The following is a 22462-nucleotide window of genomic DNA, read 5'->3' as shown; positions in this document are numbered from 1 at the left end:
TGGACTCTGCGCAGCGTTTATGCGTTCATTACGTTCCGTACGTTTAATATTGACACAGGATGATCATGAATAACCGCAAAACTTGAGGAAGGGAAGCAGCGCAAGAACCAATGGCAATTGCGATCGAACGCGACGCGACAATATCACGTGGTCGCGTCCCGGAGCACGGCGCCTCAGCGCGCAGCGGCATTCCCGCGCGGCTGCCATCCAGGCTGGCAGTCGCGCTGAGTCTTCAGCAAGTCTTCAGCTCCAGCTTCAAGTTCGCAACCCGCTAACTCAAGGGTATACAACACATCGACGGCTCTTTCCTTGACATTCTTGCGACTGTTGTAATCAAATACTGGTTGCCGCAGTGGTGGTATCTGTGGAACCACCCGGGGGTCGTATTTGGCGGAGCTTGAGCTTAACTGTGCAACAGAATTGACCCGTAGTTTACACTGTACAGGTATGTTGGCTTTACAGTGTGCTCCATGTCAAAGCAAACTTCGCGGTACTCCTTATCTTATTACGGGCGGTCCAACTAACTGGGTTACAAACACCAACAGATGTTTTCAAAAACCTTTTCTCGCTCCTTCCGTCAATCCACAACCGGTCGGCACGTTTTTCGGCGGAGGATCGCGTCGCAGCACACAGATGCGGCCGACGTTACCTTGAAGGAACACTGCGTGCAAGCCGCACCGGTGCCACCCTTGACGATCGACATTGACAGTCCTCAAGAGTTCCTACGTCATGCCACGTCGTCTGATTCAATTCCCCTGCATATTCACCGGCCGTCTTCGACTGGTAAGTCGAGGGCGCACGAGTTGCTCCGCCGGCTTCGCGAGGCAGAAGACAGGATCATAGACGTCGAGCTAGGACGCTATGACGACGCCACGGCTGGATCATTTGAACACATCAGCCTGCCACTCGGCCAGTACCTCAATTGGATCGAGAGCGACCAATCGAACGGCGGTAAAGTCGCAGGGCGACAGCTCTACCTCGCGCAATGGCGGGCAAGCGACGACGTAAGTCACTCGATGATCCAGAGCATGATAGACTCACGGTGATGATTTTGGACGCACAGATACCGGCTCTTGCACAGCTCATACAGCCGCCTCCGCTTCTCGCTCCATTACTCAAAGACGTCCCTGTGAAAGCTGACTTGTATCAGACAAGCTTCTTCATCGGGCCCGCAGGCGCCGTTCGTGATCCTCGATGTTGTACCCTTCGTCGACTGATGGATTCTTTAGGTCACGCCTCTCCATTATGACCCATACTTCAATCTCTACCATCTGTACGCCTCCGCAAATCCTGAACGTCACGCGAAGCACATTTTTCTCCTCCCTCCTCACGCCTCGGAGTTCGTGAAGCGCGCCGATGGGCAACACGCCCTGCGAAACACGTCTTCCATCGGCCTCTCGCTCGCGACATCTCAGAACGGAGACGCGTTCGCTATCATGGCAGCACCCGATACACCTGGCCGTTCCGTGGAAGCGATGTCGACTTCCGGATTCTGCTGTATCCTGAGGGAAGGGGAGACGTTGTTCATACCCAAAGGATGGTGGCACCGCGTGGAGAACGTCGTCCTGGGGCACGATCAGCAACCATCGAACTCCGGATGGACCGCCGGGATTGGGTGGTGGTGGCTACCGCGCGCAAATCCCTCTCGTATCCCATAGACGGTGTCAATACCGTTCATGCACATCCGACATCCTCGAGACCGTGACTCATTTATGGGGCGCTCTCATACGATTTGTACACTCCATACGAGCATACTACCGGGCCGCTTCTCCCCGAAGACGTGCTGCCAAAAGGTATCTGTGAGCTTTGCTTCCACCTTGACCCTTGTCTCAGCAAACTCGGCGCCTTCCGCCTCGGTCAAGACCTTCTTCCAGAGAATTGGCCAGGATCGCTCTGAATGACCATAGCGTGTCCTGTGCGAACATCAATCAGAAGATCTGTGGGACCATCAAACAACACTGGTCGCTGGATAGGACTAACCTGCCTAGGTGATCATCTAGCATGCCCTCCTGTTCCAAACCTTGATGCCGCCCGAAGATGATAGCACCGCGCTCGCGCTTCAGCAGCGCCGCAAGTCGCAAAGCAACCGCATATTGCGTGGCTTCGTCGAACAAGTGGAAGACAGCACCGATGTAGATGTGTGTGACTGAGCTGCGCAGCTGGGATAACGATGTGACCTGTACGCCACGAAGGTGTTCCGCCCCTACAGACGGCTGGGTGAAGGACGGCAGCACGTCGAATATATCAGAGGTGAAGAAGCGAACTTCTGAGCTCTCTTGGTCCCGGTACAGCTTGTGCCCAAGGTCGATGTACTCCTGCCGCAAGTCGCACCCAAGGATGGACGCCGCGGGATAGCCATCGAGTGCGAGCTTGCGCACGTCTGTTCCCACTGAGCGTGTGCGGTTTCCTTCAGGGTTCACGATGTCTGCAGACTTGAACAGTGACGACGTACTGCAACATCCAAGATCAAGTAACAGTGTATCACCGTTCTTCCCGCTCTCCAAAACGGCTGCGTAGACCGGATTTCCGGACATCATGAGAGCAACATGGTGGAAGCCGAGGATGCATGGGTAAGGATACTTTGCACTGGTGCGTTGGGTCGCATCATCGCGCGCACTGGGACACGACTACTAAGCATGCGTACTATGCTCTGTGATAACATAGCAAAATGAGTTGTAGTGTATGCCAGTATTTTGTCTCCGTTATGACAAACTCACTCTTTCTGCACTTCAACAACTCTCCTTCGCATGTCTTCGTCATCCGCTGACACCGCCGTGCGGAGGAACTCAAGCTCGATCTGACTGGGGTTGAAGAGAGATGTATCTAGAGGAGGTACCAACGACGGCTGGACTTGGCTCTCGGTTCGAATGTCAGACATGATTGCTGAATGCATAAACGAGAACGTTATGCGGACAAAGAACACCTCAGGCCTCCGACTCATGATCAGTAGGCGGCTAGGCCCGCTCAGACTGGACGGGTACGTCACACCACTGGCAGCCGAGGCTGTGGCAACGCTATGAAGCAAGGTCCCCCGAAAAGGAAACTCGAGCTTATTGAGCGACCGTTACAGCGTAGTCTCCGTTGCAGACGATAACAGCCGGCAAGCGTCTATTATCGTTACAGCGCTGCTCAGCGCACCGTCGGTCTGAACCTTGCAGAGTGACAGTCACGGTAAACTTGAAACAAGGTCGATTGGACTGACAGGGAAAGGTGCAGTACCATAGCATACTTTCATTACACTCAGTACAATTGACTTACTACGCGCTATTTCAATTTCTAGACACTCCCGTTCTCTTTCACGACCATCATGGCTGAGGCCGTCGGACGATTCGGAGCTGGCTGGATTGAACGACTGCCACCAGAACTCTGGCAGATTATCCTTAGCTTCGCGCCTTCTGCCACAATGCGGGAATGTCTGGCCGTTTCCAAGCTTCTCCACGACATCGCAGCTCCCATGGTTTTCTCGGCACTCCGTATTCAATTCGGAGCCTGGCAAGCTGAACGTGACATTCCATGGGTCGAAGAAGACTGCGGCTGCAGGTCGTGTTGTGTGCTCTTACACATCATGACGAATTCCATGTTTGCGTCGTACGTCAAACATCTTGACGTACTCGCGTTCGTGGATAAGAACTTGAAGGCCACTTTTGAATTGTGTAAGCCGCATATGTTCTCTGTGTTCCTCGTGCATCTCCAATATATGCGTGATATCGGATACAGGCTGCCTGACGAAAGCTCTTGGCGCCATGCACAATCTGCGTACATTCAGGTGGCACACCAGTTCTCGGACGTCCAGTATCCCGGACAACGAACTTCTGAAAACTCTAGCATCGACGTGCAATCGTCTCTGCGAATACAGCTTGCCGTGAGTCATATCTCATTTGTATATGCACCGTCTTTCTCAATCGTACCCTTCAGCATCCAGTGTCTGAGCGAGATACACAGTCTCAAACAGTTGCGAGCAACAAGTGTCTCCCTGCAGTTCGTGCAACGAAATCGCGGGGGCTCAGAGGCGGCTCTGATTGACAGTACCCTTGCGCCCCTCTTCGACGCATATAGAGGATTCTTGACCCAGCTCTCCGTGCCAAGCCAGGCTATCTTTGTATGCCCCGTATTTATCCTGCAACATCTGACTCATCTCACAATCGACTGCACCGACGATGAAAATCTTGGCAGCATCCTAATCGTATTTGGTTGCTGTGATCGTCTCGAGTCGCTGCACATACAATCCTTTGCCCAACGACCAGACGATCTCTATGCTGCCATGGGTGCAAATCCCTCTGCGCTTCCCTTCCTCACACACCTCAAGCTTTATGTGTACCGTCCTCTGGGCGAGATCAGATACGATGCGCTGGCGGGCTTCATTCGGTCGAAGAAGAAATTGCGGTGTCTGGACTTCAGCGGGGCGGCCGCACACCTTACCAATCTGGCTCCTGTCCTGTCGGCTATCGAGTCATTGCCAGGTCTGGAGGTCTTGGGTCTCGACATTGAGTTTGGATACTCTGGACGGGCCGCATTCGTGCACTTCACGCGTACAATCCCCAAGACCGTCACGGCGCTACGTCTAGGTCCAGGGTGGTACGGAGTGGAGGACCCGCTGGACCCTGGCCGCCCGTGGATTGAGCTGGTACGTCATGCCGCGCTGTTGTCCAATACACGGGAAGAGAGAACTGATCTCGGTCGCTCCAGTGGGCAAGCCTTCCAAGGCTTGCCTTTGCATATATCGGGGACGACGAAGATGGTCCGATTGTAGTATCGGTTGATGAACTCACTGATGCCGTCCCGTCTCTCAGGATGATAGGCCGTTGGGGGCGCTTCCGCGAAGTGGAGCGTGTAGATGGCGAGGTGAAAATGAGTGAACCTTGGTCTCACACAAAAGTTGAATTCCGAACGGTTCAGGACTTCGGGTGCGAAGACTGGGAGTGGCTCATGCGGGGCTATCCGTTGTTGAACGATTACTGCGGCTATGTTGAATGAAAGGTGTCGGTAGGTGCGATGTGATTGATCTGAAGTGAAGGAATTTGCTGAACGGCGTTTTTGTATTACAGTAAGCCTACGACTCAATAACAGTCGTCACAGCGTGTTTAATATGTATACCCAAGCGCGAGGGGCTGGCCCTGCGCTGGGACTGGGAGTACAGCGGGGTCGTATTGCCTAGCATGTGTTCAATATCGGGGCCCTGGTGAACATTTGTCGGAAGTGGCGGCTTAGGACTAGTTAGTAAACGCCGACGAAGTTCCAGCACTAGGCCAGCCCGCTCACTTGTAGGGTTGATGTATTAAATGTTAGACTGCTACCTAGAGAGATTCTGGCCGATGTATGTACAGTGTAGTGCGGATTACGCATGCTACATACATACTTGAGTTTAGTAGTAGAGGGTGAACCTCTACGGCCTATGCATGTAGGCCTCAGCGAGATCCAGATCACTGAGCGCCTCGGTATGAGCACCTGGTTTCCGACCAGGACCCCCAGCAAGTCGCACACATGTCAGATACAAAATGGCCGAGATCCAGGCCAAAATGTCCGCACGATTTTGACCCTGCTGTGTCCGCACCGGTCTCGGAGCTGCCAAAATCGGCTCAAAAACGTCCGCATGGCCGATGTAACATACAAAAAATCGCTAAAATCTCGAAAAAAGTTCAATCGCTCTCTGTGTGCTTGAAACGATAGCGGGGACAAGAAAGAACTAGCGATCGACATTCCCTTCCTCTGAATCCGCCGAATCCGCGAACTGTCCCGATCTGGGCTTGAATCCCCCGGAGAACAGACAATATCTGCAATCGGCCCCTTGCCTGCATTCCGTTTCAGCCTCAGGAGCCTGCAGAGACCCTTCACAGCAGTTTCTTGGCGACGAGGGCCTTCATGTAGGTACCACATCGCGGAGCTCGACGAACTCACAAGGTGAGCTGTTGCCCGTCACGAGAGCGTGACCCCGTGACGGCAGGCTCCAAGACGGTAGTACATAAGATAGGCCCAAAGCATTCTCGACTACTATCCGCGCCTGCGAGATGGCACGTGTGTGGCGCGCAAACCCCAACCCTCGTCTACATGTAAGTCCCAATCGGGGCTAAATGGCGGGACATCGGTACAAAATGCGAGGACAGTACAGTGCTCGACTCAAGCAACTCCGAGTCAGACAAGAAAGTTGTACCGTAAATACAGATTAGGAACCCAAGATAACAGACTATATAGTAGTACTAGACAATGTTAGAATCAATGCTGCTCACTCCCGTTCTATGCCGGCTTCCTCAAGCTCATCAAGGATACTCTGCGGAAGCACACGGTGACCACGATATCTCTTGCTTGCCCAAGCCGCCTGTTTACCCGACAGTCCACGGCGGTACGCGTCCATGAAGCGCTGGGATCGCACGAAGAAGCGCCGTATTGAGTTGAGAGGGACAGCGTCGAGCGGGGAGAGTGTGTTCCGCTCGAGATCAGCCTCGAGTGTCGATGATGGGTACTGACGGTATACGCGCTTGGCAAATCCCCAGCACTGTTCGATTGGATTGAGCTCGCAGTGGAACTTCGGGAGGAATAACACCCAAAATCCACGCTCGCGGCAATGACCTTCCAAGATCGACTCGACGTCGCGGAAATCCGGCTCGTCATAGAGGAGGCGGCGCATGCAACAATCAAGGGCAGGAGCTTCGCAATGGAAATCCGGACTACCCAGGTTCTTGAGGCCAATACGGCCGCGTTTGCTGCGCGGAGCCATTGAGTGGCAAGGTTGAATTTGCAGCGAGCCGTCTACAGTATTGCCGCAATCCCCTGATTATGTAATATTCATGGTACTGATGCGAGAAAGAGTGGCTGCGAGGATAATGTCTGGTGAGAGACACAAAAATCGAGAACTGTCAGATATGTTTAAAGGTACGGCGTAAAAACCTGACAGTGCTACAATTTCCACAACATCGCTCCAGCTCTCTGCGGGTCATGTTCTCGCCACGCTCCCAGCCAAAGTGGTGTATAGGCGCCAGAAGGTGTGCACGTGATGTAGTCGAGAATGCTTTGGGCCTATCTTAGTGGCTGACGGAGTAGATTCGCGGCGTGGATTGCCGGGAGGTTGCAAGATCGACATGCTACCACCGTCAAGAGGTGCGTGAAGTTCGATGAACCGCGGTCGTATGGGCGTTGACAGATTTGAGCGCCTCGTAAGCAAAGCCGGAACAGTCAGAATTTCAGCTCTCTGTTGTTACAGCATGCAGATTCAACGGACACGCACGCTTAGACTCAAATGCGCGCACACATGCCCTGCTACGCCGTATATTATCACTCAATAGTGATCTCCCTCGCTCCGGGTACACAGAGAGGGGTGAGTTTCGCCTGCGTAAGAACCCCGCGGGCATCATGGCGGCCACAGCGGTACAGTGCAGTGACTTTCAAGGGGCCTATGCAAGTACTGTACGTTTAGTGGGCAGATGCGGAAACGTGGGGAAACGCACTCGCCGGGATAGCGAGGCCTGCCTATTGGTAGGCCATCTTCGAGGCTTTTCAGACACGTATACGCTCGTGGTTGCATTTCTGCCATCTATGATGGGGTTGGATGCGAATCAGTATGGCTCGAAAGTGTACCCCACTTACCAATGGAGGATCGAGGCATACGAGTGCGGAAGACTGATGCGCCGCACGGCCAACTCTAGGCATTCACTTGAGCATTTCGGGGGAGCGCAGCTGCGCAAGAGCACAGAGCTCACACAGGAAGTTCGTTTGCCGGGACAGGTCACCGGTTGACGTCGGCCAACGGGTCACCATATGTCCGCACGTCGATCTGACGTGCGAGCACGATGGCCTGTATGGCCGCATAGCGATGCAACCTGGGGCGTCCGCAGAGCCCTTCATGTCCGCATGGGCATCGGACGTTGGCGAATTTCGGGGACCGTTTATGGCCGCACCGGTATCTGAGATCTATGGGCGCTGCGGGGGGTCCTTTCCGACCACCACTGGCACATCGTTTCTATCTGAACGTGACATGTCCTCTCTAGAGTCTACATTCGAGTCTTTGTCTGTAACCACTGGCGTGCGAAACCCATTCCATCATGAATTATTGCCTCCAGAGATCTGGGTGGACGTCATCGGGCACTGCAACAAAGCCTCCCAGCGGACCTGCTTGTCTCTCTCTAGGGTGTTCCACAGCCACACCATCCCCATCTTATTCTATGAAATCATCATCTGTTCTGGTTCTTGGGAAGCTTCGGTGGCCGATGAACAGGTGGACGGGCCGGAAAGAGTGGCACTCTACGACGAGCTGGACGAAACGCGGTCATCGAGGTCGTACGACCTCCTGCGCTCGACGCCTCATTCGCTAAAGTTGTGAAGGCCCTCGAAGTTGAGGCGTACATGAAGGATGGTTCCAGGGGTGTGTTTGAGAAATGTCAGTGCCACAGACTAATGTCTCCTCCTCGAAGTCGTTGAAGAGTCGTGACGGCGGTGGACTGAACACCCATTACCAGGCTGCTTGACTGAAGCTATCCGTTGTATGCCCAACCTTGAAGGCTTCTACTGGCATGGATGCAGTCCATCTCCTTCTCTCGGAGTCTTCAATGCTCTTGTTGCGTCGTGTCCAAGGTTACAGAATCTCGCTCTTCCGTGAGTGTTGCTCTCGTTAGTAGTTCCAAAAGGTCGACATGCCCACTTCACGTTCAGGATACTATCATATGTCGCGCTTCCGTTCCACAAGCTCAAACGCCTCCGCTGGATAGCGTTCAGTTGGACACATGAAGACATTATCGACCCTCTCTTGAGCAATTACCAGGATGTCGAGATAAATGAGGAGACCTTCCCGGACCTGTGCGAGCTACATTTCTTCTTCACGACACCAGCCAGTGGCCACTTGCTCGGGGGTCTATCGAAGCAAATCACACATCTCAATCTACTTTTCATACGTGACCTCGGCCGCCTCGAGGTTCTCCTGCACAACCTCCCCGATGTCCAGTCACTTACACTGCAGACCCTCCGAGAGACACAGGAAGAGCAGCTCTTCACTGCGTTTACGTATGCTCCGTTCAAGCTTCCGCGCCTGACTCAGCTCAAGATTCGCGGAGACGAGAATTACGGGGACGTACTGCTCTCGACGAACGTTACTCTGCTCGCGGAAGTTCTCCGCGGGATACCCACACTACAGTGTTTCGATTGCTCGTTCCGCATCGCAGCCACGCACCTACAACTGATCTCGTCGGCGATCTCGTCTTTGCAGCACCTCACAGTGCTAGGTCTGTGCATAGGACGCCTCGCGCCGACCCGTGGTTCTGTGCGTGAAGTCTTTCGCCAGATGCCACCCGCGCTCGACGCGCTGGCCTTGTTCATGTCTGGCGGCTTCCTCGACGAGTACGGATTGACTGAACTGGTGCGTCTAATATTACCTATCTCTCCATCGTCGCTTACTTCACTCTCAGTGGACGAGGTGTCAGCGCCTCCGATTCCTCTACCTTTGCACGTACAGCGCCGACGATGTAGAAATCACTCCTCAAGATCTAGCAACAGCGGGAAACTCTCTAAAGTTGGTCGGACTGGGGAATGCGTTCCATTACGTCGAGCGCGAGGGTGGGGATGTGAAGGTGTCCGAGCAGTGGTCAGACGGGACAGTCGCGTTCAGGCGAGTCGACGACTTCGAATGTCCGGAGTGGGAGTGGTTGATGAGGGAGACAATCATTTGGTGATGTACATCACGCTTGCATGGATATCACTGCTGGTGCTTGGTATGACGTGATTGTGTTAAGTCAGGTCTTGAGAGATGATTGCAAAGGATAGGCTTCAACGGGGTGCCACGAGCGGCAACTAGCACCACAATCGGGTCGTACAGCATTTAAGCTACGACGGCTAATGGCACAGCAACAGTCTACGAGCAAGTCATTCCAATACAGCAGGCGTCCAAGGGTCGTCAACATAAGGGATGAGGGTGGTAAGAGGATGGGGCATCATTGAGCACTACGCACTGCCGTAGTTGTACGCATTCGGCCGACGTGGCGACGGCTTAAGAGGAATGCCTTCGTCCAAGCCTAACGCGGAGTGCGGACCCACCGGGCCATTGACCATGGTGTCCTCCTCTCCCGCATCGAAGATCAAGTCCTCACGGGCCCATCGCAGGAGCACGCCCTCGCCGACGCGTGAATGCATCACCCACTGGCACGGGTGGTTCTTCATGTACGACAGCACGACTCGGCGCAGCTTCGTAGGGGGGCGCTGCACGAGGTATGTGACGATGATGACGACCAGCCTGGTCAATCCAGATGCGTGAGCTAAGGGTCAGTTGCGGGAAGTTGAGCTACTTGCGCGGATGAGACAAGGATGGTCATGATCGAGTGCCGGGTCTGTCCGTAGAGGAAGTCCGGGTCCAACATCTTCTTGTCGCCGGGAACGTCGTCGTCCTCCGAGTCCTTGGGCGGATCGTCGGGAGAGGGTTTGTGGGTGTGCATGCTCTGCAGTTCGCCAGTACACATGCGTCCCTCTCCAGTCCCAAGATATGGTGGGGTTCGTAGGCTGTACCCAAGTGTAAGCAGTTCCTCGCCGGCTCGCGACGGGACGGCGCATGGGTCCGCGCGCGATGCGCGGGCACAGTCTCGCGCTCTTCCAGCTGAGATACCAAAGGGAACAGACATAATAACGTAGTTATTATCCGAAACATCCCACACCAATAACTGAGGAGTACTCTGAGTCAGTTACACGAAAGCAGGTTCAAAGGTTCCAGTTGTTGCAGAAAGACTAGTTGTTCCTGAAGTTCCAAGTATCTACAATCATCAATCTTGTACGGCGAGACTCGGAGAGGAAGCGACCTCATCATCCCCGATACTATTGAGCTCATCTTCACGGGCATCCAAGTCGCGAAACTGTCGCCAGAACAGTACACCAGCCACAGCCGATAGCGCACTCAAGATCATGTAGTTCCATACCAAGAGAGGATCCGCGGAAAGGGCTGGAAGGATTCGTCCGTCAGCGTGTGTATAGCACAACCGTAGGGAGGATGTACTTACCGACGAAAGCTTCGCCCACAGCACTGGCAATGGCGCTCATGAACATGAAGACGGCCATGACCAAGCTCCGCATGCCCTTTGGCGCCTTCGTATACGCGTACTCGAGGCCCGTCACGCTGGCGAGCACCTCGCTGATGCTGATGAGGATGTAGCTCCCTGCTTGCACCCAGACGTTCATATTGCTCGTCACGCGCGCGCCGGTCTCGTCTACGCACGTCGCGGCGTATCGGCCACAGGGGTTCGTCGCGTAAATGCGATATTGTATGAATGCAGTATATCCCATCCCCAGCGAGGCGACGAAGAAGCCTGCGGTAATCTTGCGTAGCGGCGTGAGACGCACTCGACGGCGGCGGAGGAGCGGGTAGACGATGACGTCAAACAGGGGGATAAGGATGATCAGCGAGAGCGGATCGAGGTTCGACATGATGTCGTTGGGCACTCCGTAGGTTTCCATCGTCGCTGCCTGGGAGATAAGATTATTATTGAGCTGATTCAACGTCAAGTCTGAATGTGATCGTTAAATCAATGTTGCTGCCAGACAGACGGAGGAAATGTGGCGTACAGAACACTGGGTACCACAAGAACACTTTGCACGCTTGTACGCCTCTGATCACCTCGTCTACCCATGCATCGTCATAGTTCATCCACTCCGGCCGCTTTGTGGGAGAGACGTTTGCAGGCCTCGCACGATCCCAGAAAGTGTGTGTGGTCATATGCCGATAGGTCGTGACCGGATTAAAAGACCACTTTCCGTGCATGCAGAAGCGAAACGTATGGACGACAGTTCCGAGGATCGACCCGGAGGGTGGCGAGCACACATAGCGGTTTCGACCAAGAAAGAGAACGAGGGGGCAAAGGAGGAACACGAGTGTTGGTAGGAGGAATGCGAGCCAGAATCCAACATACTATGGATAATGGTCAGAATTCTGCATCGTTCAACCATCCTCGCTCACCTTTTCTGAGTAGGTCATACCGATCTGTCCAAGAAGAGCCCCGATATTAATAAACAAATAGAAGTACTGCACCATGTTAGCAATGAAGCGAGCAATTGAGGGTGTGCAAAACGTACCATGTATATTCTAGCTGTCGTCATGGCAGGGTCTACGATGACGCGCTCGCCGCTCGCGATAGTGGTGACCGTTAGCTTCGTCTTTTGGTACTGTTCAGCTACCAGTGGAGAAATATTCGACTTGAAGCCGCCCGTTCCGACGCCCATTATCACCAAAGCGACGATGAAATACGTCAGAGATAGCTGCGTGTTCTCAATCACTCCCGGAAGCGCCGCAACCACAAGGATAGCGTGGCCGACAAGAGCGATGCCGACAGCAACACAGATCGTTTTGAATCTACCCCAGCGTGTATCTGCTATGTACGCGCCGAATAGAGGCATGAAGTACACCCTTGAAGACCTTGAGTACTGCTGGCGGCGAACGAGGTCAATACTCACCAGAACGTGTTCAGCATACCGATCGCGGTGGAGGTGCGTTGTCCCAGCCCGAGGGCTCCCGACTGTCCATCGGCATAACCAGCACCCGTACGTGATCCAGGAGGTAATGGTTGCTGGATGAAGTTGGTCTAGAAAGTTGCGGTAAGTACATGGTCTGAATATCACAAGTCAAGCGGGGTAGTCAGGATAATGCAATCTCCAAGTACAAAAGCGTCGACAGATTCATCACAATACACCAAATACCCACTGTCCCAAGGTCCGTCATGCTCGTCTTGTCAACGGATAGATACCGTCAACCTTGTTAGTCTCTGTCGAACGACAGTCACGGTTCGCTCATACACTCACGGATGCATGACGAGTATACGACCGCGTAAGTGTGACGTCCTGAAATCATGAACTCACAAAGACAACGGTAGTCCCATAGTAAGAGAACCTCTCTCCAAGCTCGACAAAGGCAATCACTTGAGAATGGAACACGTCAATTGGGAGCCGTTCGCGGTTCACTGGGACGAACAATGCGAGACTCACGAAATGCGTTCCACGGAACTGCATCAGCTACCCGTCTCAATGACACTCGTTCCTCGTCTGTAGGCACCTCGGAGTCTTCGTCAAAGCTGCGTAGCTCATAGTAGCTGTATACAGTCGCGCCGTTTCCCGTGAATGAGCGAAACAACTTTGAAACACGGTGCGAAAGCTGGAAGTTGGGCCACCGGACCTCTAAGTCGCTGCTCATACTTGTTGTCGGCTCGACGCCAGTTTCAGCAGCACTTAGGTCGAGGAGAGCGAGGCATAGCTGCAAGAAGCAACCAGAGATAGTGTTTCACAGGGTTGCTTAAGGTGCTGTCGCATCGCGGGACCAGCGCGGGTATCATGGCAAGCAAATGGCAAGTGTTGACGCGAATTAGACGCGCGCTGTGAACCCGGGCGTTCACTAACACTGCTGACCGGGACGGCTAAATGGACCCCCTCCTCCTCCTCCTCCTCCTCCTCCTCCTTCCTTCCCGCCACCGTGACGTCGTGCAGCCTGAGTGGCGGGATCCCCGCAGAAGATTCAAACGAGGCCCTGGTAATCCTCGTCGGCTGGCTGAGAGTACTAGCGCACATATATAATGATGTAAGTGCCTTACATTTGTTTGCTTGATGTCTTCAAATTATGTTCACCATTACTTTGAAAGCAATAGTGACCATGGGCCCGCATAGCCTGCCAAATTCGATAACATTGACGATCAGCACTTTCATACCTAATGGCTCATCTCCGTCTTATCATACACGCGACGTACAGGGAAAATCAAGAGATCTGGAAGACAGCAGCAAATATACTGCAAACCAGGATGGGAGGACTCGGACCGGGAGGTAATGTACAACGCGCGTGAGACTCGGACTCAATACATAGACGGCTGTTCAAGTTGTCGCGATATACGTGGTGAGCAAGCTATCAACACCTCGACATAGAGGCTTACGTGAATGACTGTGTCGTGTACAGGCTTGAGGTGGGTGCCTCGACACCTCAGGCCTCAGTGCTGAGCCCTTCTCCAGCTGCTGCCACTCGCGCCTTCGCCACTGGATCCAGCAGTCCTGCTGTCACGGCGTCTCTGGGAACTGCCGTGCTGCTCAGCGGTGCGGTTCCGCCAATTGGAGGAATCGGCGCCACTGGGCTGCACGGCAGGTGCTTGCTGACGCCTCCAGGACACATCTGTATCTGTGTTGCTCGCGGGTGTGGTAGGTCCACCTAAGGACGAAAGCGGTCGGTTCCCCTATGTACCAATGTCTAGAGAGCACACTCACCTCCATACTCCTTCTCTAGGATGTTCTTGTAATGCTCGTAGACGGCATCATACTGTCGCTTCCAGACAGGCGTGAGACAGGCCGCCACGGATTGACCATGCAGCTCCCAGATTGCCTGATCCGACAGGCCAGACAGTCGAGGGAGCCTCGCGGTCCCGCCGGACGGGTTGTCAACAGACCCTGCTACGATCAAATTGTGAGTGTCCGCCGCGGCGCATGCTACAAGAAAGTGCACTGTACTAATATGTTTCAAGTAACGAATGCCTGCGCGAAGGCGTTCGATGTACCCATCAACATCGCCAGTGGCGGTGTAGTCACGGCACACGATGTAGGCAATGGACCTCCTTCCCTGGAACGCGGGCTTCACTGCGACAACTGATTTGAAGCACTGGGTGAGGACTATAATGATATCATTGATCCACTCGAATGGCCTCGTTCGCAGACTGATAACGAGGGAGCCCCCTGCGGCGATGTTCCGCAAGGCAACCAGCAGCTGCGCAAACGTCAAGTGGATCTGTTCGTTCCAAGGCACATTGTCTTCGGGCAGCACGACGGTGGCGTTGGCGATGATGAGGTCGAAGGCGGCGGGGGCGTCTCCTAAGGATAGGTAAGATGAGTGGCTGTCCTTCGAGAGGTGGTCACTGCGCACCGATGATGACCTGGCCGTCTGCGATCTGGCGCACGTCCTGGTCGTGCTGCTGGAACCGCTCAAGGAACTGGAGATCAACCCGTGCCTGGATGCCTGAGGCTTCCGGGGACAGAGTGATCCCCGTTCCAAGCGCGCTTCCATTGCTGCGCAACAGCCATGTAGCGAAGCCACCCGGAGCGAAACCGAGGTCCAGGAATTTGCGGACCTGGTTGCGGCCAAATGGACGGCCAGCTAGTTCATTTATCTCCTTGAACGCTTTTTCATAGGCCTCCAGGTGCACCAACGAGGATGGATCCGCGCGTGTGGCACGGTTGCGCTCACTCTGGTCGATGTAGTAGCGGTCGACCGCGTCGCTGAGGCGGTAAAGTTCCTTCAATACCAGGAGTCGGCGAAGGATATCTGATTCTGCTGCATTGCAGAACCGCGACTCGGCGGGGGAGAGCGTCGAGATGATCTCGTGGGGACCGTCGGTCAAGACGTGATTGATCCTTTCGTCGACATCTGCGATCGTCCTGAAGCGGGAAACAGCCTCGCGGGTTATGAGGGCCATGGCGATCGAGGTGAGTGGGCAGTGAGCTGCAGGCAACCGTCCGTTGTGCTGATATTTGTATCCGTCCACGCCAAGACTGCGTAGATTCATTCCCAGTCTTGTGCACGCCGTGGAAGTACAGCGGTTCGAGGATAACAGGATCGTAGAAGCCCCAAATGGATACAGCTCACTCAGCTATGGTCCTCAGGAGCCAATCGCATGGTCAGTAACATCTTCTGCGCCGCCGCGATACTAGGATTCAACTCAAAATGATCACATATGACGAGCAAGGTGCCGACTTGGGCTACTAGGAGCGACATGAATCACTGCCCAAGATGCTTCCTTGTGGTTATTCGGCGCAGCTATGACAAGCGAGACACGTCGAAGCGCAATACTGCGCCCTGAATGGCGCGACCTTGCCCGACTACGAAGCCGTGTTGCTTCTGATGTCCTAGGGAATGTTCTTCTAGCTGCTGTCGAGATGACGGTGAGTGGTCACATCATTATGGAGCCTTGATTCCAATGATGACCTGCGGAAGTCGATAGCCAATGCACCAGTAGCTGTCTGATTCGAAGGCCAGCACTCAGAGCAGCACTGACCGCAATAGGCCGCCGCAGTTGAAGCGGACAATCGGAAGCCTTGAGATGATGGGGTCGCAGCCGACAGCTTAGGTAGGCAATGAAGGCGTCATATTGGTGCGCTAATGCCAGCTGAATCAATGCTCGTAGTAACACAGAGCTTAAGCAATGCCATTTTCACTGCGGCTCGCTGCCGTCTGTCGGATACTCAGCCCCCGCGGATTGAGTACCAGCCGACTACCACACTATCTGCGAAGCCCAAGCACATCCCGGCCGCAGCGTGCACCACTCATCGAGCCAACCGCACAATTCCAGAGGCCTATGAACCGAGATTGTCCCTCCGCTCCCAGGCGATCCTATGAAACCGTATACGCCCCTGCCTGGCCACGCGTCAGCGTGGGCCACCCTCACATGGAAAGACTGGGTCATCAGGACTCTACGCACATCGGCAGAGCTCCATACGTCGACGTGCTACAGTCGGATCCGCTCTCGCGCCCATGGTTCCGGATCAACAATCAACAACTTGAAGTTCATTCGGACATCATGCGACCGCAATAGTGGGTTCTATGCTCGCTCAGACAGGCAAGTGAGGTACTGAGGCGGTGTCGAGCGATGCAAACGCATGGCTAGCATTGCCTGATGTTCTCTGGCTGGGGTGTCGCGCCTTGCGCTCGTCACTTGGGCTCTAACCACCCGAATTGGCCGTCTCACCATACTCCGGGCATTCTACTTGTGGTTTTTGCTGAGCCGGGGCAGACCCGTGGAAAGCCGCATTCTGTGCACGGACCCCACGTAGGGTATAATCGGGTAGTGGATGATCGTCCTATATATACTGATTGTGGGGATTGCTCGGACACATCAAGTGGAAGGCGGAGTAGTTTGAGGCTATGCATGCCATAGCCCTACCCAAGGGGTCCGCTTGTGAGACGTTCATCTTGAGCTGCATCGCATATATGCGGTACTGCGAGGCGGAGACACGATTAATGTAATCCACAGGCAAGCGGATTGTGAATCGTGTCCTGTTACGATATTATACAGCTGAGGCGGAGCATATCATACATGATTGTCGAAATACATTAGGAAACGTACTTTACGTTGGACACGGGTCAAGAGCAGGGAGATGGTAGCAACGCGAAAAACTGGCCGGATGAGAAGTCGATGAGCTACGACGTGGTGGCTCGCGGGGTGACCGTGACCGTATGAGGACAAGCTTCCCGACGTCGCCGTCTCTACTGTATGGAACAGCCTTGAGATGGTGAGTCGGCTGCGTCGTCGGCCTCGGAAGCTTGTAGCGATCCCGGCATAACTTGCTCGCGTGGCTCCTGGAGTTCGCCCGCTGACGGCCAGACCCACTTGACCACCTTCGGAGTCTTGCAGAAGACCTTGTGCTCCGGCCAGTGCGCTCTCTGGCACGCGACAGAGCAGTACCTAACAACACAACGCAGATGCTCAATGCAGATCCTTGTCGCGCGAATGTCAGACTTACCTAGTGAGATCACAGCTACTGCACTTCAATGTAGGCATGTCCACCGTCTCCTCGTGCTCGCACCCTGCGCAGGCGGCCATGGGCGGGAACTCGAACGGGTCCTCGCGGTTGCGCGGACGGCGTGGCGTTGGCAAGCCGTTGACGCGCGCCATTTGTCGCTGGATGATACGGAGATTGTCTGCACACGGGCCCGACCTAGGATCGCAGACGAAGTGGTACTGAAAAACACAGTTAGGCGTCAGACTGACGCCCTACTTCAGTCTGACGCAGGACGTACGTAGATGAGTACATGCGGGGGCGTTCTGGAGCACCAGGAGCTCACATCCTGCTGGGACATGCGCGCGGGCAGGTCTGTGGGCGCGTCAGCGCGTAAAATGCGCGTATCGAAGGTCATGCGACGCACCGCAGAACTCGCAGTGCCACTTCTGGGTGTGCTTGAGGCAGGGGTAGTACAAGTTGATGAAGTCGGTCGCGTACTGGAGGATGTCGTTCGGCGGCATGTTCGCGCGCGGCAGCTTGAGGCTGAAGATGATCTCGACGCGTCGCTGGTGGTCGCCGAAGCGGTCGTCGGAGACGGGGTCGTCCTTCGACGAGCCGTAGAGCAAGACCCGGATGCGGACGTAGTCTGGTCCCTGTGGGAGTGTCTCTTCGGTGGTTGAAGGCATGTTGAAGTAGGCCAAGCTGAAACCTAGTGGCAGCGGTAGTGCTAGTGGTCGCAACGTGAAAGAGGTTGCCGCTACTTGGCCACTACTACCTTCAGAGTCTAGACTTAGTCTCGGCGCAGTCGGACTCGTAGCCATCACTGCCAGTACTTACCTGCATCATCATGCAGCATAGCTATAGCTGATAGCTCGAGCAATCAGTACAAACCCGCATACTAGTGGCCCGGGGCAAAGCTCAGTTCAAAGGTATTGCCGAAGAATGTGTGTGCGCATTGTACAGGTGAACCGAGTGTCAGACTCAGAGACAGTCGGATTCTGTCGGAAGGCTCGGGCATGAGCGCCTCCGCAGCGATGAGCTTGGACCATGACCAAAGCGAACCTGGGCGACTTTAACTCAGACTGGCACTTACGCTTGCTTCGACAATGCTATTGGCTCGTACTAGTTCTCAAATACTCTTGGTGAGCCGTCACAGGACGCACTGCTGCTTGTAGTCGCACCGATGTCAGTAAAGCCGCCAGCAGTAACCTTCACCGTCGGGGCCATCCAATCTGTTCATTACTGACTGACTATCATGATGACGATCCATGTTTGTCGTATCCTCGACGATCAGCCTCGCATATGCCAAACGGAAGACCGGGTACATAAACTTGTCATTGACAGCAACTGAGGGGATAAGTCTAGGCATAGCGAAATCGTATTTTCGGAGAGAGTGGACTACTCGACGTCGACGAAAGCGAGTATGCCTGGCAAAAGGCAACATAGCGGAGGTATGCTAGCGATAGCGGGACACAAAGCGGAGCAAGACAAGGTAGAACAAAACGGGGCGGACGACGCGAAAAATAGGAAGTGAAAGCGGGAAATTCTTTGAGAATGTACAACGCGAATGCGTAGATCTCGAGCAAAAACGAGGCGGGGGCGGAGATGGGTCCTGGCGAGATGGTGAGTAAACTACCAACAACCTGAAGCGTCGGCGTGGACTTACAGCCATCCAGTGTGTACATAGGCATCGAGGAGGGCGACAGGAACGTCTTAGCGCCAGCGGCCCTCGCTCACGGCCGTTGGCACTCCAAAAAGCTGCCTGAACCCGGTGTTCCTCTGGTCCTGGCGCCGCCTATAGTCCGCGTCATTGGGCTGCTCGACATGGCGTTTGCGCCAGTCGAACGAATTGTCGGCATTCGATCGCCCAGCAGGGATTTCCTGGAGTCTGCGAGATACGGTTGGGGAGCTCGGGCACTGGCTGGAATGTGCGGCCGGGCCTGCAAGGTAGGACGAACCATGTATCAGTGTCGCGCCTTTCTGCGAACGGATGCAACATCGAGTACTCACCTGAATTTATGCCACTGAGGACTCTTTCGTAGTCTCGGTGGATCGCGTCACATTGACGCTGCCATGCGGGCGTGAACAAGCGCACTATGAAGGCTACTGTCTCCTCGTCGGGAGTGCCCGAGTCGAAGAGGTTAGGGAGGGTCGGCGTATCGATGTCGCCGGCTTCTGTAGTGCACGGTGAGGGTGGTATAGCTTGCCGCGAGAATTGTGCACCTTACCTGCACTGTCCAAGTGTTGGATGACCGCGCGGAGGTGCTCTATATGGCGAGGTTTGTTCGCGGTGATTTTGTAATCCTGGCAGACGATGTAGGCGAACGACGTTTTGCCTTGATATCTCGGTTTGATGGCGTCGATGGACCCGAATGAGCCGTTTAGGATCGCCACGATGTCGACGACCCAGTCGAAGGGTCGCATCCACAGCGATAGGATGAGGGTGCCACCGGCCGTGATGCGCTCCAGTGCTATGAGCAGCTGCGCATACATGAGACGGATCTTAGTAGACCGTGGCACGCTGCTTTCCGCCAGCATGATACAGGCATTGGCGATGATGAGATCGAAGCCTGTAGACGGGACGTGCTCTAACAACCAATGTTAGTTCAATGTTGCACCTGGGTGGTCTGTAGTGAGTACGTACTCTCCCAGTCCGTCACTGATTGCCCTCTAGCAATCTCACAAACATCTTCGAGGTATACAGGGAACCGGGGTGCATAGGACTGGAGCGCATCCTGCACCGGGACACCAGGTACACTGGTATCCGAAGGCAGGGTGATTCCCATTCCCTGCATCCCTGTGTTCTGCAGGAGCCAAGTGGCAAAGCCACCGGGGGCGCACCCAAGGTCCAAGAACCTGCGGGCACGGCCCAAGGCGCTGCGGAACTCAGGGCGGCGGTGAGTAGTTAATTCAACAATTTCTTCAAAAGTTCTACGGAAGACTTCAAGGTCGGACGCGGAGGCGGGCCGCGCGCGGTTGGCGCGCGCGTGCTCGGCGTAGGTGCGGTCGACGGCGTCGTGGACGCGGTATAGTTCTTTGAGCACGAGGAGGCGGGGGAGGGCGTCGGCGGGCGACGCGTTGAAGAAGGGGTGTTCGAAGCGTGTAAGCCTCGAGGTAATAAAGTTGCCAGTGGTAAGGATGGGGCTATCACTCAGTACGAGGGAGATCTGGCGGTCGACGTCGGCGATCGTCGTGAAGCGGGCGACAGTGGTGTGATCCATGGCGAACAAGGCGGGTGGTTGGGCTGCAGTGTGCTGCCCAGCTTACTGGTACTTATATCCCGTTGAGTGGAGAGTTCGCAGGCTCAAGGCGGTGTGCCAGAAACACCGCCTCTGCTGTATCTACGTTGGAATTGGTGCTGCGACATGAGGCTAGGACTGTAGAAACTTCCAAAGAGTACGCCGCAGTCGGCGGTGGACAGCAGGGCAGTATATCGGAAGGTCTGAGGCTGTACGCGCACACTATGTGGTACTTGGGTACCCCAAAACAGTCCATTCGCCAAATGAACTACTAATAACAGCTACACATGGCAATATGACTCGACGCGCAGCCAAAGAGCTTGCTCCACATGTGTCCGTACCACATCGTAGAAGACTGGAAGTGGTATATGTGGACCTTGTATGTCACAGGTTCGTACACGCAGTTCGTCCCTCGGGCAGAAGCTTGACATGAATGGGACACGTTCCAGCTGCGCACCGCAGAGCAACCCATCCGCGACCGCTGCAGTCAACTCTAGGGCTATCTTCATTGGTAGAGAACGACGTGAGAAATGTCGATGTCAGCTTGAATGGCTTGTTGACTCCGAGCAGGGAAAGACTAAGTTGCGCTAGAAGACGGGTTTGGTGGGGTATGCTGAGCCTCAAATGAGGGAACCGGGTAGCGATTGGAGATCGCGGATGTCGAGGAAACGCCTTCGCATGCGGTAAAACTGTAAAGTTGGTTCGAATGATTGAGTTGACCAGCATGCCGGGGGCCGACCGACGACGTAGACTACAACGCGCCCATAGACGCGAGGTTTGCACTCGACAATGACCGCAGACCGCGACCAGGTTGGTTGTTTCGCCGCGATGCAAGCCAATGGGATGAGGCTCCCGCCTCTGCGCTCTCTGACTCAATGAGTTACACTGATTAGTCTAGATGTATGGAGGAAGTAGCACCACACCTTGCAACGTGCATTGCTTGTTCGCACTAGTGGTATAAACCCCGGCCGCCGCCACGCGTCGACACTGCCCGTTCGTATTGGGGAGGCTTCTCGCTATTCTATTCATGCACAGCACGCCATAGAATGGTATCGCAAGTGACCGCCGACGTACCTGAGAAAGGTGAGCTCCACCGACGCGCTCAAGGCCCTGTGCAGTAGGGCCTGGGTGATTGGGCTGGCAGTTCCTCAGGAACCTATCGAGCTACGCCCACTGGAGCTCATCTTGCTGCTATAGAGATGGCCAGCGAGTTCGGATTCGCCTCTGAGTTCCTAGATCTCTCGACAAGTAAAATGGTGATATCAATAGATATAATTGGTTCGACCATGGCCAGCAGAGGAGGAGCTCTAGGGAGGCGTCGATGATGTCGCGGACCGGGACAGGTCGCGGGTGACTGAAAGTTTCGCAAAGCGCTAGTCTCCGTTGCTGACCAAAAAGAGTTACTCTCGTTTTTGGTCTGCAATAAGACGCGCTGCCTAACCGGGCCTGAAGGGTTCCGGATATAAAAGGCAAGTAGTGATTTGCCTCCTGACTCTCCCTCCAGAGCGCGTCTCGTGTCGTGCTGGACTACGACGATACATAACGAGAATTTGCTACAGAATTGAATGTTTCTGATCCTTGATAAGTCTGTGCACTTCACGGTGCGGTTTGGCTGGTTGCACGGCATGAAGAGGTGCATAAAGGTGCGGATGGTCCACATATGGTATTGCTTATGTAATCTCACGTTGTACGTTCGCTCGGACGCTCGAGTTTGGCGATTTGAGTCTCTTTGAGTGACAACCTTCAGCCAAAAATCGCCCAGGAGCTTTGACTGAGGTACTGGTTTCGATTTTTGCTCTAGGTAA

The 22462-nt window shown here is 54.6% G+C and overlaps 9 protein-coding genes across 9 annotated transcripts; 3 read left to right on the top strand and 6 right to left on the bottom strand.

Annotated features, from left to right (window-relative positions):
- Window positions 1-545: 545 nt before the first annotated feature.
- Window positions 546-1914, top strand: C8Q71DRAFT_898841 (Clavaminate synthase-like protein; the record flags this gene model as incomplete). Its single annotated transcript, XM_047928781.1, has 3 exons — window positions 546-1004; window positions 1064-1180; window positions 1230-1914. The coding sequence occupies 3 exons, from the start codon at window positions 546-548 to the stop codon at window positions 1656-1658; spliced, it is 1005 nt and encodes a 334-aa protein (XP_047779996.1). The 3' UTR covers window positions 1659-1914.
- Window positions 1691-3037, bottom strand: C8Q71DRAFT_570148 (uncharacterized protein). The gene is made up of 5 exons (XM_047919430.1): window positions 2718-3037; window positions 2645-2650; window positions 2453-2586; window positions 1981-2389; window positions 1691-1913 (listed from the first exon to the last, which is right to left on the bottom strand). Exons 1-5 carry the CDS (start codon window positions 2939-2941, stop codon window positions 1724-1726), a joined length of 963 nt encoding a protein of 320 aa, XP_047779995.1. The 5' UTR covers window positions 2942-3037; the 3' UTR covers window positions 1691-1723.
- Window positions 3038-3238: 201 nt separating this feature from the next.
- On the top strand, window positions 3239-5350 carry C8Q71DRAFT_755366 (uncharacterized protein). The gene is given in 6 exon segments (XM_047923541.1): window positions 3239-3653; window positions 3718-3862; window positions 3916-4624; window positions 4687-4994; window positions 5077-5268; window positions 5281-5350. The coding sequence occupies 4 exon segments, from the start codon at window positions 3308-3310 to the stop codon at window positions 4972-4974; spliced, it is 1488 nt and encodes a 495-aa protein (XP_047779994.1). The 5' UTR covers window positions 3239-3307; the 3' UTR covers window positions 4975-4994; window positions 5077-5268; window positions 5281-5350.
- A 2484-nt stretch (window positions 5351-7834) lies between these two features.
- C8Q71DRAFT_847695 (uncharacterized protein) lies at window positions 7835-9653 on the top strand (the record flags this gene model as incomplete). Its single annotated transcript, XM_047926667.1, has 6 exons — window positions 7835-8174; window positions 8207-8353; window positions 8512-8583; window positions 8616-9244; window positions 9266-9340; window positions 9390-9653. 6 exons carry the CDS (start codon window positions 7835-7837, stop codon window positions 9651-9653), a joined length of 1527 nt encoding a protein of 508 aa, XP_047779993.1.
- A 155-nt stretch (window positions 9654-9808) lies between these two features.
- On the bottom strand, window positions 9809-10519 carry C8Q71DRAFT_570099 (uncharacterized protein). The gene is made up of 2 exons (XM_047919428.1): window positions 10267-10519; window positions 9809-10210 (listed from the first exon to the last, which is right to left on the bottom strand). The coding sequence occupies exons 1-2, from the start codon at window positions 10431-10433 to the stop codon at window positions 9922-9924; spliced, it is 456 nt and encodes a 151-aa protein (XP_047779992.1). The 5' UTR covers window positions 10434-10519; the 3' UTR covers window positions 9809-9921.
- A 54-nt stretch (window positions 10520-10573) lies between these two features.
- Window positions 10574-13362, bottom strand: C8Q71DRAFT_755348 (PTR2-domain-containing protein). Its single transcript, XM_047923540.1, has 8 exons — window positions 12940-13362; window positions 12814-12872; window positions 12412-12539; window positions 12034-12364; window positions 11918-11983; window positions 11527-11869; window positions 10965-11468; window positions 10574-10906 (listed from the first exon to the last, which is right to left on the bottom strand). Exons 1-8 carry the CDS (start codon window positions 13142-13144, stop codon window positions 10731-10733), a joined length of 1812 nt encoding a protein of 603 aa, XP_047779991.1. The 5' UTR covers window positions 13145-13362; the 3' UTR covers window positions 10574-10730.
- A 563-nt stretch (window positions 13363-13925) lies between these two features.
- Window positions 13926-15395, bottom strand: C8Q71DRAFT_857122 (uncharacterized protein; the record flags this gene model as incomplete). Its single annotated transcript, XM_047927375.1, has 4 exons — window positions 13926-14140; window positions 14197-14379; window positions 14437-14793; window positions 14846-15395. The coding sequence occupies 4 exons, from the start codon at window positions 15393-15395 to the stop codon at window positions 13926-13928; spliced, it is 1305 nt and encodes a 434-aa protein (XP_047779990.1).
- A 1619-nt stretch (window positions 15396-17014) lies between these two features.
- On the bottom strand, window positions 17015-18443 carry C8Q71DRAFT_569971 (uncharacterized protein). The gene is made up of 5 exons (XM_047919427.1): window positions 18256-18443; window positions 17843-18189; window positions 17717-17790; window positions 17440-17657; window positions 17015-17381 (listed from the first exon to the last, which is right to left on the bottom strand). Exons 2-5 carry the CDS (start codon window positions 18102-18104, stop codon window positions 17183-17185), a joined length of 753 nt encoding a protein of 250 aa, XP_047779989.1. The 5' UTR covers window positions 18105-18189; window positions 18256-18443; the 3' UTR covers window positions 17015-17182.
- A 290-nt stretch (window positions 18444-18733) lies between these two features.
- C8Q71DRAFT_755301 (uncharacterized protein) lies at window positions 18734-20653 on the bottom strand. The gene is made up of 5 exons (XM_047923539.1): window positions 20063-20653; window positions 19647-20006; window positions 19429-19593; window positions 19085-19358; window positions 18734-19030 (listed from the first exon to the last, which is right to left on the bottom strand). The coding sequence occupies exons 1-4, from the start codon at window positions 20637-20639 to the stop codon at window positions 19132-19134; spliced, it is 1329 nt and encodes a 442-aa protein (XP_047779988.1). The 5' UTR covers window positions 20640-20653; the 3' UTR covers window positions 18734-19030; window positions 19085-19131.
- Between the last annotated feature and the right edge of the window lie 1809 nt (window positions 20654-22462).

The sequence above is a fragment of the Rhodofomes roseus genome, assembly GCF_022264815.1.
Source record: "Rhodofomes roseus strain CIRM-BRFM 1785 chromosome Unknown C8Q71scaffold_8, whole genome shotgun sequence".
In the NCBI taxonomy this organism is placed as follows: Eukaryota; Fungi; Basidiomycota; class Agaricomycetes; order Polyporales; family Fomitopsidaceae; genus Rhodofomes; species Rhodofomes roseus.
Note: the sequence above shows the minus strand (reverse complement) of the source record. Positions and strands in the feature narration are given on the sequence as shown.

Bases quoted from the DNA above. Each gene is read 5' to 3' on its own strand.
- C8Q71DRAFT_569971 (XM_047919427.1), bottom strand. From the start codon at position 18,104: ATGCCTTCAACCACCGAAGAGACACTCCCACAGGGACCAGACTACGTC. The intron at 17,791-17,842 runs GTGCGTCGCATG...ACGCGCCCACAG, and splicing joins GTGGCACTGCGAGTTCTGCG to ACCTGCCCGCGCGCATGTCC. The intron at 17,382-17,439 runs GTAAGTCTGACA...TTGTGTTGTTAG, and splicing joins AGTAGCTGTGATCTCACTAG to GTACTGCTCTGTCGCGTGCC.
- C8Q71DRAFT_570148 (XM_047919430.1), bottom strand. From the start codon at position 2,941: ATGAGTCGGAGGCCTGAGGTGTTCTTTGTCCGCATAACGTTCTCGTTT. The intron at 2,390-2,452 runs GTACGTCGTCAC...GCACACGCTCAG, and splicing joins ACTTGATCTTGGATGTTGCA to TGGGAACAGACGTGCGCAAG. The intron at 1,914-1,980 runs GTTAGTCCTATC...ATGTTCGCACAG, and splicing joins CTAGATGATCACCTAGGCAG to GACACGCTATGGTCATTCAG.
- C8Q71DRAFT_755301 (XM_047923539.1), bottom strand. From the start codon at position 20,639: ATGGATCACACCACTGTCGCCCGCTTCACGACGATCGCCGACGTCGAC. The intron at 19,594-19,646 runs GTAAGGTGCACA...CGTGCACTACAG, and splicing joins CCAACACTTGGACAGTGCAG to AAGCCGGCGACATCGATACG. The intron at 19,359-19,428 runs GTGAGTACTCGA...CCTACCTTGCAG, and splicing joins CCTCAGTGGCATAAATTCAG to GCCCGGCCGCACATTCCAGC.
- C8Q71DRAFT_755366 (XM_047923541.1), top strand. From the start codon at position 3,308: ATGGCTGAGGCCGTCGGACGATTCGGAGCTGGCTGGATTGAACGACTG. The intron at 3,654-3,717 runs GTAAGCCGCATA...TATCGGATACAG, and splicing joins GAAGGCCACTTTTGAATTGT to GCTGCCTGACGAAAGCTCTT. The intron at 4,625-4,686 runs GTACGTCATGCC...CGGTCGCTCCAG, and splicing joins GCCGCCCGTGGATTGAGCTG to TGGGCAAGCCTTCCAAGGCT.
- C8Q71DRAFT_570099 (XM_047919428.1), bottom strand. From the start codon at position 10,433: ATGTGTACTGGCGAACTGCAGAGCATGCACACCCACAAACCCTCTCCC. The intron at 10,211-10,266 runs GCAAGTAGCTCA...TGGATTGACCAG, and splicing joins ACCATCCTTGTCTCATCCGC to GCTGGTCGTCATCATCGTCA.
- C8Q71DRAFT_755348 (XM_047923540.1), bottom strand. From the start codon at position 13,144: ATGAGCAGCGACTTAGAGGTCCGGTGGCCCAACTTCCAGCTTTCGCAC. The intron at 12,365-12,411 runs GTGAGTATTGAC...AAGGTCTTCAAG, and splicing joins GGTATGCTGAACACGTTCTG to GGTGTACTTCATGCCTCTAT. The intron at 11,870-11,917 runs GTGAGCGAGGAT...CATTATCCATAG, and splicing joins GTATGACCTACTCAGAAAAG to TATGTTGGATTCTGGCTCGC.